Source organism: Cheilinus undulatus, linkage group 16, assembly GCF_018320785.1.
Source record: "Cheilinus undulatus linkage group 16, ASM1832078v1, whole genome shotgun sequence".
Taxonomy (NCBI): domain Eukaryota; kingdom Metazoa; phylum Chordata; class Actinopteri; order Labriformes; family Labridae; genus Cheilinus; species Cheilinus undulatus.
The window spans coordinates 5,786,187-5,803,675 of NC_054880.1; the positions used below are offsets into that span (position 1 = coordinate 5,786,187).

At 43.0% G+C, this 17,489-nt stretch overlaps 1 protein-coding gene across 1 annotated transcript in view; it reads left to right on the forward strand.

Moving 5' to 3' along the window:
• Positions 1-579: 579 nt before the first annotated feature.
• LOC121523757 (glutamate receptor ionotropic, kainate 5-like) overlaps positions 580-17,489 on the forward strand; it is a 141,509-nt gene continuing 124,599 nt past the window's right edge. The window contains exon 1 of the mRNA XM_041808776.1: positions 580-688. Within this exon, the coding sequence (XP_041664710.1) occupies positions 580-688 (109 nt within the window). The remainder of the gene's footprint in view (positions 689-17,489) is intronic.

The following is a 17,489-nucleotide window of genomic DNA, read 5'->3' on the forward strand; positions in this document are numbered from 1 at the left end:
CTGTCAGGATAGCTCCTTAAAGAGATTATAAAGGTGCCAGAAAACAAGAGTAAGATATCTTCTCACTTTTTACTGAGATGCAAAAGCAAAACTCACAACCAACAAGTTGTTAAAGAGACCCAAACAGATGCAATAACTTTCATTTATTCATTTTTAATGTCTTTTGATTTCTACGGATTGATTTCAGAGCTGTAGTTTACCTCTGGATGGAGTTTTGTTTTGACAGTGTGGATGATGTGAGTGTGCACTGACAGATTTACTACATCATATATGGATAACAAGCTGCTCTCCACATTAATGAAAACATGCTGTAGAGCTCATTATGACTGTTGCTTCATTATGACAGATACTGGCAGAGTTATTTGTTTACAGCGAGCTGATGGATGGTGAGATTTGATCGTCTGAGGGGGAAATGAACGACCATGTAAGACATGCTGCAGCTGTTAAAATTCACTTTCTAACCAAGTGTCGAGGTGAGATATGACGGTTCAGTGTGGATGCGGTAGTGATGACTCCTCTTGTCCTGCAGGTGGCGGTAAAGGCGGCCAGCAGACCATTCTCCATGAGGAGCAGTGGAAGATGCCGGCTCTGCCAGCACTGCTGCTGTCGATTTACGTCGTCGTCCTGCTGCTGACCATGGCACCGCTCTCCTTCAGCCAGGCCAACACCCTCTCTGCCGTCCGCATGGGTGAGTACGGTCTCCGCCGAGACTCAAACTAAAGACGCTGCCGGCAAAGTTCAACTGTTGTACTCCAAGCTTTTCTTGTTTTGTTGAACCTTCCTTACCTCATCTTTCATCTGCTTTAATTGGTCACTAAAGAACACAGAACAGTTGCTAGACTTAGAGTTCTGCAGTGTGTTTAAACAGAGTGACTTGACTGGTGCGTTTAAGCCAAGGACTTTCCAAATCATGGACCAAAAGGGAGCAACTGGGCTCAGAGGTTCTTGAAGATGTTTGCCCCCTGCTCCAGAATGCTTCTTCAGTTCTTAAATGACCAAGGTCAAGCCTAGAAATATGACTTATTCACCATTCATAGTCTAATGATCTGGGTGGGCGTGTCTACTAGGGCCTTGTCAGATTTGCTAGGGTCACATGATCTTGGGTCATGTGATCTAGTGTGAAAGTATTGTTTAGACTCCAAGGCTGCTGTATAGTAAGAATGTATTGGTTGGCCACCTCTGTTCAAAGTTTCCAGCTTTACACAGATGGCTTCCTCCACACCTCTCTCAAACTAGCAGGCCTTTGGCCGAGGACCTCCCGATGATGGAGGTCCATGATGTGAGGGCAAGAACAGAAAGTGCTTTAAAAGTTAGCATTACAAAATTAATTGTAAATTTAAGTGGGAGCCAGAGAAGAGAGGCTACAATAGCAGTGATGTGGTTTCTCTCTCTGGTTGTGGCCAGGAGTCTGGCTGTTGTATTTTGGACTAGCTGTTGTTCATGCAGGCTCTGTTGTGACAGGGAAGGCTTCAAGCATGGTGCTATGATGGATGCCAGCTTTGCAATAAGAAGCTGTCAGTGATAGTATTAGAAAGTGGAAGCATTTAGGAACAACAGCAATGAAGCAAAAGAGAACGTAAAATCACAGAGCGGGGTCAATGACTGCTAGGACCATGGTGTGTAAAAATCTCCAAGTCTCTGCTGATTCCACAGCTGAAAATGTCTAAACATCCACTGGCATCAATGTGAACACTAAAACTGCAGCAGGAGCTTCATGAATGGGTTTCCATGGCTGAGCAGCTACATGTAAGCCTCACATCAACAATTCAAATGTCAAGCATCATGTGGAATGGAGTAAAGCAGTGGTTCTCAACTGTTCAAGGCCCAGTCTTAATGCTGAAGCAGACCAAGACATTCTGGACAATGCTATGCTTCATAACCTGACACGCCAGATGGATTTGTTTCACACATCCATCTGGGAAAGCTTCAGTAGGAAACATCTGAGTGAAGGCAGAGCCTTTGAAAACAACTCGGAGTGTGATTGGATGAACGTTCTGTCTGTCACATCTCTACGGGCCAATCAGAGCAACTAAACACGTGACGTAGCAGCTATCGAGCTGAGCGTGCACAGCTACGGGGAATAACGCGAAACATGGCGACTGTAGACACGTAAGTACTGGTCTTTTGTCATTTTTGAAAAGAAAACAACTCACTACTGTTTTTTGTTCTTCTTTTAATGAAAAATTGTTGTTAAGTTCTGATAAAACTGGCGCTTTAGCAGCATCCACACTAAGCTCTTCTGCCATATTTGCACCGACCTCTTGCTGCTGCTTGTTTACGTCACAAAAACAACGCACGACTCTGCGGTGCCTGAAAATACTGCCCCTCATCGCTGATTGGTCCTGTCACTTTCTAACCGAACGGTTCTGATGAGAGCTTTGTAAGATGGATTCACCAGTGAGAAACACAGAAATGGGCATATCCATCTGCTTTGTAAGGTTGATGCTTTCAACTGTGTGGCAACAGTTAATGGAAGGCCCTTTTCTGTTCCAACATGACTGCGCCCCAGAGCAAAAAGGACTAGAAAGACATGGTGTGGAAGAACTTGACTGATCAACACCGAGGCCTGACCTCAACCCCATCCAGTACCTTTGGGGAGTGGAGATTGTGAGCCAGGCCTTCTGGTCCAACATCAGTGCCTGACCTTATAAATGCTCTGAAGAATTAATGGGCTCAGATTCCCACAAAAACACTCCAAATCTTGTGGAAGCTTTCCAAGAAGAGTGGAGGCTGTTAGAGTTGCAAAAGGGTTGTTTACAGAGCATAAATGCAAGCTAGGATACATTACAACACAATCATGGAAACACCACATTAATGATACATGTATAAAAAAAGGAGGCCTGTATAGTTTGAAAGCTTGACAATCTATCTTAACAAATAAAAGATATCCCATTGGATTATGGGATACGCAGTCCGAGGTGTTTTTGCACTGAGTCAGATGTTTTTTAATCCTGAGTATAGGCTAGCTGGTTAGTTTGGTTCATGCATTAAAAGTTTTGATGCAAGAATTTTACTTCCCAGAACCAGAGCTTTTGAAAATGTAGTCACTGTTGAAAAATGCCCCAAACAGACCATTAACCCCTGATCATCCAGAGTCTGAACAGCTGATTTTGGATCCTTTTAGGAAACCTGAAAAACCATCAGATGAAAGTTGTACCTGTTGCACTAATAAAGACGGACTGTTTTATTACATCTGTTCCTCTGTCTCTCTCCTGAGTAAAACAGATAAACACTCTCCTCCTCTTCATCGTCTCTATTTTTAAACTCTTCTTCTCCTCATTACTCCTCTGTTGTCGTGTTTGTTCCTCGCTCTCTCTCTGGGTTTGTTTCTCCTCTCACCTCCCACCGCTGTCTCTGTTTGCAATCTTGATTCCTCTCACATGATCTCTGTGCACTGTTTGTCTTACGAGCCCCCGGAGGCTTCCCTTTGTCGCTCATGCGTTCTGCATTTCCATCTCTTGTTCTTTCCCCCATTCGTTGAATCGTTTGCAAATAAACTCAGCAGAAACCGGATCAGGGGGCATCTCTGTGTCTAGATTCTGGCCTGAGTCTCGCTCCGCTATCAGCACCTCCTCCTCCTGATCCTCGTGGCACCCTGCAGACGAAGATTAACTCCAATAAGAGCTGAGTCTTAAAGCTGGAAGTTCAGCTCTCTCCTGGTAGCAGATAAGGGTTTTCTCTTCCTGTTCATCCCTCTGCCCTGATGGCCCTCCGTTTAAATCCCTGTTGCTTTTATCACGCGGGGCTTTGGTAAAAGCGGCGAGCACTTACATGGTGCAGGCTGCCATGGCAACCGGATGGCCCGGTGATGTGTAATGGCTCACCTTTCACTCTTCCATTAATAACAGCTGACTGCTGCACGTACACATGGATATCTGACACATGCAGACAGAAACACGCTCACGTCTTTCCTCTTTGATAAGTGGAGTCAGAGAAAATGGCAGAGGTCACATTTTAACCCCAAAAATTGAGGTCAGCAGCGAGAAAGTGATGCATATAAGGAGGGATGATATCCTAGGAGAGCTACAGTTCAGTGGTTTCAGTCTACAGAAAATGACACTGGCTTAGTCTCTTTATTTCTTTACAGAAGAGCTCCATTCACCAACCGTTCCTCCAAAGAAGATTGTTCTTAAAACTTTAAGAAGCTTTAAACTAGTAGAGTTGACTCTATCAACTCATCAAACCATGTCTTTATAGTTGTGCACTGGTGCACAGTCATGTTGGAACAGAAAAGGGCCTTCCTCAAACTGTTGCCACACAGTTGGAAGCGTAGCATTGTGCAGAATGTCTTGGTCTGCTGAAGCATTAAGACCAGGGCTGAATAATTTGCAAAAATAACCTAATCACGATTTTATTGCACATCCCCAATATTGCGATTGCGGTTTAATATGCGATTATTCTTAGGCCAATCTTTTTGACAAATTTAAGCAATAAATAATTCCATAATTATACCATGTGCATTGAAAAAATTGAAATTATTCCAGAAGCAATTGATCCATGGTAGCATGAATCTGTATATGGAGGTGCAGCAAGTTTTAAGCTATGAAGGAGGCAGCTGGGGTGGGGGAAGTGAGGCTGGCCACCAGCTGATTGCAGGTATGGCTTTTGTGAATAACGCTAGGCTTTATCAGTTTTAGATAGAATGAGCTAACTATTTTTGCTCATATTGCAAATGTGATGTCACTTGCTTTCTTTAAGTGCATTATCACTTTTATGTCTCTCATTTTCAATTAAGGTGGCTTTCACACTAGGGGGCCCGGTCCCGGATCCGAGTGCACTTGAGGCCAAAGTCGGGTTTGTTTGAGGAGTGTGAATGCAAACGAACCACGCCTGGGCACCGGGCTCGGGCCCACTTGGGGAGGTGGTCTCGGGCGCAATTCAAGTGGATTCTGGCACGGTTCGGATGAGATGTGAGTGCAACGGCGCTCGGATACGGGACAGAGCGTCGAATCAAATTTATGACATCATCGTAAAAACTAAACTTCTTTCCACAGCGCAGCAGTTTGTTCACGTTTTTCCTCAATAAAGAGCAGAAATCATCAGGATCCAGTCAATAAACAGTCTGCCGTGACTCACCTTACAGATGAACACAAGTTGGAGTCAGTGAGAGGAGCTGCAAAGGCAGTAAAAAGTCACGTCACCTCAAAAACTGCTGTGTCTGTGCAGCGTGAGTTCATTTAATCCTCTGAGCTGTAGTAGATGTGCAGATACGAAGAGCAAAGTTGCTGGCATCTTAAAAGTGATTTTAATCATCCATAGATGCGGGATGGACTTTTTGCCGGGTCAAAACAAAAAAATTCTTCTTCTTCTTTCTCCTCTTTTGCGGGTTTGTAAACCAGCTGCATGCATACCGCCACCTGCTGTTTCAGACTGAGTAAATACGCAAGTGCGCCCGAGCATGATTATATAATGCGAGCGTGAAAGCAAGCCAGAGGGGGAAAGGGGGAGGGGGGAAACAACTGGGCCTAATGTGAAAGCACCCTAGGAAAAACGTACATAAAACATGAAAAGGAGGATTTTTATCAACTATAATGAGAAGAATGATATTTGTGTAATGTGCATAAAATCTCTGCAAAAAATGGGTTTATTAAACTGCTATTTTGACACATTTTAAGTTAAAGAAATATTACAACTTCTGTGATTTGTAAATTGCAGCTGGCCATATTGCTATTTAATCTAATTTGGGATTAATAGAGTGGTGCAGTTGTGACGTGATTTTGCAGGCAAACCTGGAAGTTAGCATCGCATGGGTTCCCTCGGCATTGAGCCCATGGGATTTTTCAATGGGTTTTTGGATCATTGCTAAAAAAATGAGATCTGTGTCCAAAAAAAGCTGATGAAACTTGCACGTTTTGTTAATAAAGATAATCTTCATAAATTGATACAAGCATCATATCTGGTTCGTTAATCTAACAGACAAAAGTAAAAAGCTAACATCATGCTATATTGAACTACAACACAGTCGACTGAATTTCACATCATCCCCAGCGGATACATGTGTAGGCTCAGTTGCCGCGCCTCTGATGATGACATTTAGTCTTCCCGACAAACGCTGTAGTCCTTGTTAGCTGTCCTTTAGCAACCGCCTTTATTTAGATGTGAAAAGATACATAATTCAAAGGTTGGGCACAGTTCAGATGTTCACCACAGACCTTATTTCAGGCGTCTAACCAAAAACCCATTCAAAAATCCCAGAGTCTATCAGACGAGGGAACCGGAAGGGCTAAAACGCTAACTCACTTCCGTGTTTTAGGACTCATTCCTGCTCCACTCTATTGCTAATTAAGACTGGCCCTGAAGAACAGCCCCATACCATTATCTCTCCTCCACTAAACTTCACAGTCAGAGAGGCAACCTTCTCCCAGCATCCTCCACACCCAGACTCACCCATCTAACTGCCAAACAGAGAAGTGTGATTGCTCACTCCACAGGGCAGGTCTCCACTGCTCCCCAGTCCAGTGTCCATCTGAGTCGACTGTGGAACATCCAGCAGGGTTACATTTCATGAACCGTATGAGGTATCAGATTTTTGTTAGTTAACATTAAAATCTCAGTTTGCTTAAATGTCTGCTAGACTGCAGGGAATGAAGTGTTGGATATTCAAACTCTTCAGTGGCAGGACCAAAGAAACCCCCCCCCTCTCCGCCTTATTATTTCTGCCTCCCTTTGTCTAATGAAATTCGATCCTTTTCCCTAGACTGACCGCTCCGTATGTTTGAGAAATGCTCTGACTCTACATCCAGTCGAAGCTACTTCACTCTTGTGTTTTTAACTGTTGGATTTTTTTTCTCTCTTCCCTCCTGTCTGTCTGCCTTCTGTGTTGCACACGGCCCTACAGTCTCATGACCTTATATGGGCATCTATGGTACTTGAGGGAAATGTGCTTTAAGCTTACAAGCACATGGCATTCATCTGTGTAAGAGCACAGAGGAGAAGGATTCAGCAGTTAAGGCATGAATCTGACATGAAGAAAATATCTAGAGAAGTATTTGGTGAAAAAGGGTCAGGGACGTTTAAATAAAATCCCCAGGCTACTGAGATGTTGACAGCTGGCTGAAAGTTGAGCAGATAACTCGTCCGCGTGTTTGTGTTTGTATAAACTCCTCCATGGATGCTTCTGGACAGTCTTCTCTTCTGGTGAATATTTTCCTTTTAGCAGCACTTCTCTCTTCAGGTGGCGGAAAATCCACTTTAGTTCCACTTCAACACCCTCAGCTAAAACAAAAATTTCAAGGTTCATGACTCAGTGAAATAAAAAGCACTGTGTGAAAGTGTCTCTGTCATCCAAGGACGCCATGTTGGGAATGTGACAGCGGTGATTGCTGGTACAGTTTGTCCTGAGGTGGATAACGAAGGGTTGCTTAACATCAGCGCTCAGCGAACGTAAACCCGTTTCTAAGAACTTTGAACCGTCCAGATAACATCTATTAACGTATTCAGTTTAACTCTCTGAGCATCCCATTATATTCTTCATAAGGTTTTGGCCGTGTAGTTTCTCCCTCAGGTCAGCCACAATCAACCAGAGCACTGTGACATAAACAGTAATGATCTTCTGTCCCAACAGAAGAAACAAAAATAACTTTATTAGTGTCTGAGTAGAACAGTCACAACAGAAACACTGACATCATCTGTGGAGTCAAACAGCCAATGTCAAAGCACCCAAAATAACTTCATCACTCTTAACAGTGTGACTAATGTCATCTGTTTCTGGGTGTGGCTGCTTCAGCCTGCTGTTTTTCTGTTTTTGACCTTTAGGGGAGATTACACATCTCTGCAATGAGACTTTATCTCATCACACACAGAAAGACTTCAGACAGTTCCTCTGGAGTTTTAATTCAAATAAGAAAAATACAGACAGGAAAAACAGCCCGCCTATAACGGAGTGAGTAAATCCATCCATTCATCCATGTATCCATCCATCCATCCATCCATTCATCCATCCATCCATCCCTCCATACATTCATCCATCCATGTATCCATCCATCCATCCATACATTCATCCATCCATGTATCCATCCATGTATCCATCCATCCATGTATCCATCCATGTATCCATCCATCCATCCATCCATTCATCCATCCATCCATCCATCCATCCATTCATCCATCCATGTATCCATCCATGTAGCCATCCATCCATGTATCCATCCATCCATGTATCCATCCATGTATCCATCCATCCATCCATCCATCCATCCATTCATCCATGTATCCATCCATTCATCCATCCATTCATCCATGTATCCATCCATGTATCCATCCATCCATCCATCCATCCATCCATACATCCATCCATTCATCCATGTATCCATCCATCCATCCATACATCCATACATCCATCCATCCATCCATCCATTCATCCATGTATCCATCCATCCATCCATCCATCCATCCATCCATCCATTCATCCATGTATCCATCCATCCATCCATCCATCCATCCATCCATTCATCCATGTATCCATCCATACATCCATCCATCCATCCATCCATTCATCCATGTATCCATCCATCCATACATCCATCCATCCATCCCTCCATACATTCATCCATCCATGTATCCATCCATACAGCCATCCATCCGTCCATCCATCTATCCATCCATCCATCCATCCATCCATTCATCCATCTATCCATCCATTCATTCATCCATCCTTCCATCCATCCATCCATCCATCCATTCATCCATCTATCCATCCATTAATTCATCCATCCATCCATATGTTCATCCATCTATCCATCCATTAATTCATCCATCCATCCATATGTTCATCCATCTATCCATCCATCCATCCATGCATCCATTCATCCATCATCTATCCATGTATCCATCCATACAGCCATCCATCCGTCCATCCATCTATCCATCATCCATGCATCCATCCATCCATTCATCCATTTATCCATCCTTCCATGCATCCATACCTTCATCCATCCATATATCAATTTATCCATTCATCCATCTATCCATCCATCCATCCATCCATTTATCCATCCTTCCATGCATCCATCCGCCATCCATCTATGCATTCATCCATCTATCCATCCATCCATGCATCCATCCATCCATGCATCCATCCCTCCATCCATTCATCCATCCATCCATTCATCCATTCATCCATCCTTCCATGCATCCATCCATCCATCCATCCATGTATCCATCCATCCATACAGCCATCCATCCATCCATCCATTCATCCATCTATCCATCCCTCCATCCATCCATCCATCCATTTATCATCCATCCATCCATATTTAATGCCTCCATCTCTGGGGGATTGTGGATGAACTTATGTAGTCAGTTTAAATGTATCTGTTTGAGTGTTTTTAGCCTAATATTGGAAAAACAATGATAGTCTGGATATTTCATTGTTTGCAGTGACTTTGAAACTAATGGAGCTTCCACTTCTCTTCTTTTCATCCCTTTGTTTCTGGATTTTGTCATGCAAGTATCATATGAATAGCCAGAAAATTTTATAAATGTTTAACTCTTTCTTTCCTTGGATTCTTACCCCAACTTCTACCTACTCTGTCCACCCAGCAGATCACTCACAGAGCCTACGGCAGAGACATCGTTCCTTTTCTAGTCAGTCTCTGCAGTTCCACTGCAGGCCCCTCCTCCCGTCTCTGAAGTACCTCTCCACTAGAGAGCCAGATCTGTTTGGGACTGTGCACCTTCAAGATAGCATAGACAGAAAAGCCTCAAATCACTGTGTACCTTCGCCAAAGACATTTCCTTCCTCACCATCAAAATAGAGCCTTCAAGGTTTTAGCTGCCTTAGGTTTTATTTTAGATCCATTTAAATAAAAAACAATCTCTTTTGCCCATTTCTGCCTGTAGGAGGTCTGTTTCTAAAAGACTGACCTTAAAAACCAACAGAAATATTTCTGGCTGATGTTTGAACGTCGTCTCTGGGGTTTCACTGCAGGGATTCAGATCGACTGCTGTCTGTTTCAGCTCCTCTGATAGCTAATCACCGTCTGATGGCGTTTATTGACCCGTGAGACAGTGTGGCGGCTCGGCCAGAGACCCGCAACATGCACAGGGAGCTGCTCTAATTACAACCAGTGTCATGATGCATTCTGGGTCGTCTGTCAGCGTGACAGCGATGAATCAGCTTGTTAAATATATGTGATTGATAATTAGAGCTGAGTCATGAGTCCTGTTGTCTGAGTTGATTGCTGCTCATGTGAAGAGAGCCTTATTATCACTTTTTGGGAGGTTGTTTATTTATCAATAGGACTGTGTGTGTGTGTGTGTGTGTGTGCTGCTGAGATGGTCAATAGGCCTGAAGTCGGACAATAACTGGGTTTCAGTGTTGATCAGACAAAAACTCATGCGAGGTATTTTTAAATGCAGTGTAATCTCCGTCATCCTGGGTCTCATAATCAAGACATTAGCGAAAGATGATGCTGAATCACGGTGGCAGTGATTCTCAACGGGTGGTTCAGGCCCCAAAAGTGGGCCACATAGCAGTTTTCAGTGGGTTGTGAAAGTCTGCCTCAAGAAAATATGAGGCAAAAAACAAAAATAATAATCTATGATGTGCTTTGCTTTGAAGGAAACATCTCTGCCATTTTTTTCATACGTCTTTTGTTCCACTTTTAATCCATTATGCACTATTTTTTTGTTAAAAATGTTTACTTCTGATTGTGAAATGTAGGAACTTTGGGTCTTGATCTGTCGTTAAGGATACAGTGGTGGGTCCTGATGCTAGACCAGTTGAGAACCACTGCACTAAAGAGTCTAACCAGTGGAGGTGGGTGGGACTGAGCAGGGCGTCTTCTCTTAACAGGCAGATTTCAGTTTTTATTCTTTAACAGACTCAGCTATAGCCAGCTCTTAAAATTTCTCTCCTTTTATTAAACATATAAAATAGGCTAATGGACGATTTAGTTGGAAGCATTCCCACAACATCAGAAACGCTAAAAAGACATGGTGAAAACAAAAGCATAACTTCTGTAAAGACTAAAATCTGAATCTGGATTTCTGTTAATGAATCTTCTGTGAGCTCGATGTCAAACTAAGGTTTACTAACCAGTAAACATGTGTTTACTGGTTTTCTCTGCAGGAATCCTCGGCTATACCATCAATATTATTAGTGTGAGTACTTTGCAATACGTTCCTGTTAAAAACCTGATCAAGAAATGCTCCTCTGTGGAGAAGGTGAGTGGTTGTGAATTCTGTGTGTGGAACAAGCTCCTTAGTGTGCCGTTAACTCACCGACATGCGTCTATCTCTAGCATGTCCTCTAAACATCCCACTGACTAGACGTTAAAGTTCAGACCTGACTCTAGATGGGTGCATTTCAAGGTGAGGTTGATTATTGCATCTTCAAGACAGGAATTAACCAGTGCTGGATAGCAGGGCTCAGGGATAGATGAGTTATTTTACCGCTCTTGATCCCCTCTGACCTCAAATGTTCAAACTCGTTCAAGAGCCCCGATTCCACATCTGAGTTTTTATTCAAGTAAGAAAACTAGAGCCATGAATAACAGCCCTTCCATAAAGTAGTGAGTAAATCCATCCATCCATCCATCCATTTATCCATCCATCCATCCATCCATCCATCCATCCATTTATCCATCCATCCATCCATCCATCCATCCATTTATCCATCCATTCATCCATCCATCCATCCATCCATTTATCCATCCATTTATCCATCCATTCATCCATCCATTCATCCATCCATCCATTTATCCATCCATCCATCCATCCATCCATTTATCCATCCATTCATCCATCCATCCATCCATTTATCCATCCATTCATCCATCCTTCCATTTTTAAAGCCTCTAGATTCCAGATCAGACACCCTCCAATGAAAACCTGTAAAAGCCAACAAGAGCAGGAAGATGGAAACAGCATCCACCAGCTGCATGCTTTTATAGGTGAAGACATACACTATATGGACAAAAGTTTTCAGCCACCTCACTATTCCACCAACAGGGACTGTAATGACATAGACATAGTATTCAAATACATTGTTGTTGCCCCCCTTTTGCAGCTACAACAGACCCAACTCTTCTTGTGGCATTGGTGGCTTTTACTCTCATGGTCCTTAACAGTCGTTGACTCCGCCCTGTGATTTTACGTCGTCTTTAATCAGCTAATTAAAGCTTTACGTGTTGTTCCTAATTGCTGATATCTCTGACAGCTGACTGTGGAATATCCAGCAGGGATGAAATTTCACCAACCGGCTTATTGCAAAGGTAGCATCCATCACAGTACCACGCTTGAAGTCACCAATCTCTTCAGAACAGCCCATTTAGGATCACAGATGTTTTCAAATGGAGACTGCATGGCTAGGTGAGGATTTTATACACCTGTGGGTCTGATTGAAACACCTGAATTCATTACTTAAGGGGTGTGGCCAGATATTTTTGTCCATTAAGTGTATGTCAAAAATGCAAAGTGGAATACTGAGGAAGACCAACTTGTCTCATGTAAGTCTGTCTGATCCTCCATATTTGTCGTGTCTCTGCAAAAGTCATTATTTGTTTCAGTCTTCCATCTGGACCATTCTTCCGATTTCTCAAGAGCACTTAGACAGCCTTTCTTCAAATTTTGCACGTATGTCCACTTAGCCTGGAAGATGACCTGGTTAGATTTTGGAGGCCAATGGTTTGCCTAGTCTCAAATGTTTTGAGTGCAATAAGTCAAGAATGCATTCAGGGATTTTTGCAAAATTTGGCAGAAACCTCCAGTTGGACATGAAGGTAAATCGACTAGAATCTGCAGGTCAAAGGTCACTGCCATCTTAAATACTGTGAGGTTTCAGCAAGCTTGAACCAAATTCAAGCCTGTTAGGAGCTGTACCTTCTTTATGCATGTGAGTACTCTGACAGAATTTCATCCAAACATAGAGACTTCCAGCAGAACTCCAACTAGAGTTAACAAAGTCTCACAGGTCTATGACAGCTGTTCTAGTTCTAGTGTTTCTCTTAGGTGAGATCTCATATCGGTATCTTCCCTAAGGATCAGTCACAGTAAACTTCAGGTTTGTGCTTTCAAAGAGTTATAAAGTTAAAAAACATCTGTAACCGTCCTTCTGTCTGGTGTGTAGCCAGCTTAGACTCGGCTCTATGCATTCCTCTGCTCAGTGGGGACTCAGAATGTATAAAATGAAAAGATAAATCATCAGCAGCCACTTCCTCCTCAGGCCAGATTAAAAATCAAGTCAGGAGCATAAATATTGTAGTGAAGGATTTTTAACGATTCAGCAGCATCAGTGTCCTTCAGCCGCTGCTCCAAACCTCCATGAAATATTTCTACCTGCTCGATCCGTCATTGTGGAGGAGTCATTAAATTCCATTCATCAATAAAGATCTCTAAATGATAAAGGAGTTGCCGTGTACGGCCCAGTTTGTCTGCACAGGATGGATTCAACTTTAAAAATGAGCTCTGAGCGTTCTGTCATTTTATCAGTGAAGGTGTCATTTTCATCTCAAAAGGCACATTTTTGACAAGCCAGCAGGATACCCGTTTCTAAAGTTAATTTAGAAAGAGCGTGTTGTCCTCTGTGCAACCTCAGAGCTGAAAAAGCAAACATTTATGGTTGGAAATGTTAAAGAAAAATACAGAAACAAAGGAGAAAAGACCCACCAGAGAATCAGGATGTAAACACTCTCTCTGATGGCCCCGAGCTTTAATCTGAAGGACTCGACTGTTTGAGAAAATAAAGCACAGTCTTTTAAAAATGTGCCATGCAGCTTGTCTGTAACAAAGGATCTTTGGTAAATAACTCTAAAAACTACAACTCCTGGCTTTGCCTCTCATGTGAATGTTTTAGGGGAGATACCGTAAGCTTGCTTTGAGAATTTTAAAGTTTAAAGGTGCTTATAGAAAATAAAAATGTGCCCTAACAGTCTTTATAACCTGTAAATAAATCAGAATAAAATGGACAAAGATGGCTGACTGGTTTCTGTTTCTATTCCGAGAGATTTAGAGGTTTTGTTTTCATTTTTTAGGATATTTTTGCTGATGTTAATGTAAATTCATTGGTCGGCATGAGTGCAGAGGAAAACTAAAAATCAGCCCTCACAACAGGTTCAGGGTTTTGAAATTTCATTGGCATGTGAGTCATGTCCGGACCTACAAAAATGCCTCTTGGACCCATATCTCCAAGTAGACAGGAAGTTTGCCATTTTGAATTATTCGGGGGTTCTTCTATAATTAAATCCTCCAAGGTCAGTCATGAGACCAAATAACTGGATGAGACCAGCAGCAAAATTTTAAGGTTATTTATCTTATGTGCAAAACTTAAAGGGCATGTTTGTGGCATCTTCTCAAAGTCTGAGGACAGTTTCTTCCAGGTTGCCAAATCCCTCTAAAAATAGGTTTTAAAAATTCTTAAATCGACCCCCCCATGCTATCATGTGAAGCCTACAGGTCTGCAGTAACAGCTAGTGCCATGGCAGAGCAGTATTCGCCATGAAACAGGAAGTAATGAAAGAAAAATGTTCTGCTATAGCTTTTGGTAGACACATGAACGGTGGACAAATTAGGAGTTTCATGTGGGGTTACCTCTGTGGGCGTGACTAAATGGCTCAGCCATGCCCACTACAAAATTGTAAAAGTCAGCCCTAGCAACATAACCTTGCAAAGCAGATGGATACGCCCGTTTCAGTGTTTCTCACTGGCGAATCCATATTGCAAAGCTCCAGTCTGAAAAGATTGGGCCCAGTTAGAAAGTGACAGCACCAATCAGCAACGAGGGGCAGTACTTTCGTGAGCGACAGAGTCGTGATATAAGCAAGCAGCAAGAAGAGGCCAGAAGAGATTAGCGTGGATGCTGCTAAAGTGCCAGTTTTATTAGAACTTGACGACATTTCTTCCTTAAAAGAAGAACAAAGAACAGCAGTTAGTTGTTTTCTTTTCAAAAACAACAAAAGTCGAGTACTGACATGTATACAGTCACCATGGTTCGCGTTATGCAGTTCACTATGGAGTTTACTCTCGGTAGCGGTTGTGCCACGTTTTGTTGCTCTGATTGGCCCGTAAAGATGTGACAGACAGAACGTTTATCCAATCACCCTCCGAGTTTTTCTTCAAAGGCTTTGCCCTTCCCCAAACACCGTCTATGAGAGGTTTACCAGATGGATGACAAATCAATCTGGCAACATGTAACGCTTCAACAATGGTGCAATAGCAGTCTGTGATTTAACGTAGTGCTCTCCTTCATTGGTGGTTGCTGTTGCTCCTAAACTCTTCCACTTTCCAGTAATATCACTCAGGGTTGACTGTGGAATATCCAGCAGGGATGAAATTTCACGACCCGTCACAGTACCATGTTAGAAGTCAGTGAGCTTTTCAGAACGACCAGATACTTTTGTCCAGATTGTCTAGATAGCGTCTGCATGAGTCTTGAGAGTGTTTCAGTTTCTTAGCTGTGTGTCCCTGATGCTCCAAGATGCCATATGGTGAAATGAAAGAATATACTTTAAGTGAAAACTGTGGCGGGCTTTCATTGACTGTTTACAGTCGTTTTCACACCTGATAGTCCGGGGACTTGGTCCGTTTTGTATGAAATGGCAACATTGTTGCACTTTCCTTTGGTTGGTTCACATTCACACCGCTCTCTTGGTCAAGTGGACCAAACCGCCTGAACACCTACGATCTCTGCCCACTAGGGGCGCTGTCGCCATGAACAAACGGCGACTAAGAAGAACAGAAGGTGTAGAAGAAGACCAAACTCCTTCCGCTGGTCTTTTCTTCCACATAAACAATGAAAAACACAGAATTTACACCGTCTTGTGGTTTCTGCTCTTGCATTGCGGCATTATGAGCAGCCAGCAAGGTGGTGAGCTGCCCAGCATGTCGTTTTTTACATGAGACGAATAAATCAGCATGGACTACTACATGTTGCCATGGCTACCCAGACGCCAAGTGAGGTACCGACATGTATTTGAGCATATTAAATCACATAGAAATCTGTATATCATTATGCCACCTCCTGTCTTTGGTTTACAAGTTGGTCTGCTTTGCTTTCACACCTCTAACACCTGGACCTTCTCATTTCTTCTTCATGTTCTTCTGAGTGTCCTTGTTCCTGCAGAGGTAAAATCTCCGTCTCTCTGCTCTGACCCCGGCTGTTTGAGTCTATGATAAACTTGTTTGCTCTGTTTTATTCTTCTACTGCGTTCCCTTCTGTTTCCTGTAAATTACCTCCTGACAGCTCTGTTTACCCGCTCCGAGCTGCAGAATGAGCTCCACTCAGATTTAATATCAAATTATGCTGTTTCACTTTTTTACCCGCCTGCTGAAATGCCTTCCTGCCCGCCAGTGCAGAAACGTCATCCTGTATTTATGTAAAGAGGTTGTAGAGCGCGTCGGAACGCCGCCCGCCCGCCGCTGTGCGTTTAGTTCTGGATTTAACCTGAGACTCCTCCATAAAGCTGTTCTCATTGGGGCTCCAAACACGGATTTTATTTCAGCCCTGGAGGTGCTGTAACTTCACAAAAATTGACTAACGGCTCCTGTCGTCACGTCCTCCTCTGAGCTTCGTGTTTCTGACATTTTCTGATACGAGTGTGGAGGAGCGGACTCTGGGGGCTGCAGGTGGGTCGACAGATTCAACGAGACAAGACAAAACAGAGAGTGAAAACAACAAATCTCTGCGTCTGCCAGAGGCGGGAATCACAGCGCTGGATCCTCCGGAGGCCGCCGTCCTTTTCAGAGGAAAACAACACCCCTCATCGCAGCCATCGCCCCGTCTGTGTGGTCGTTCTTAACCGCCATATTGATTTTTATTTGGAGCGGGCCGCTGTGACCACAGTAAATTTGGTTTAAGTGGAGAGCTGCAATGTGGTGGTTAAACTGCTCCCTGAAGATCCCAGTAGTTCTAACAGATAAAAAGGAGGCGAGACTTGTGTAGTCTTTTATTTATTCAGTTTTAACATCTTCTTTCTGTGTCTAACTGTCAAATTTAGTCTGGATTTAACCTCGCTGAGGGACACTCACCTCATGGTTCTAGTCTAACAACTCCTGCAAGAACCAATCTGAAAGTTTGGAGGGACATTTGAGCTCCAGTCACGATTAGCTGGCTCAACTTCTGGGTTTTTTTTAAATTGATTTTGCACCTTTAACTGGTCAGAAATCCTGGATGATTTTTATCTATTTCAATGAAACAGTGACAGTGGATTTCACCGTTAAAATGTCCAATAATGGTGAATGTAGTAAAGTTTATTAAATCTCTAGCTGGACTTGCAAGCTGCAGTCATCAGAAAATTTCTACGAGCACTGACAATAACCCCTACACTTTATAAAAAGTGATTTTTTACCACCAGCTAACCTGGTGTGGAAGTGGTTATAACACCAATGACTCAGTCCTGCAGACATCCTGCTACACGTCTAGGCAGATGAAAGAGACAAGAGTCACAAATTTGACCTTAATGTCTAGGATAGACTTGAAACAGCAGCTTGCAATGTCAAGCTGGGTATTTCCTGTCACCACTAGGAGGCACTATGCTCCGTACAACATACTA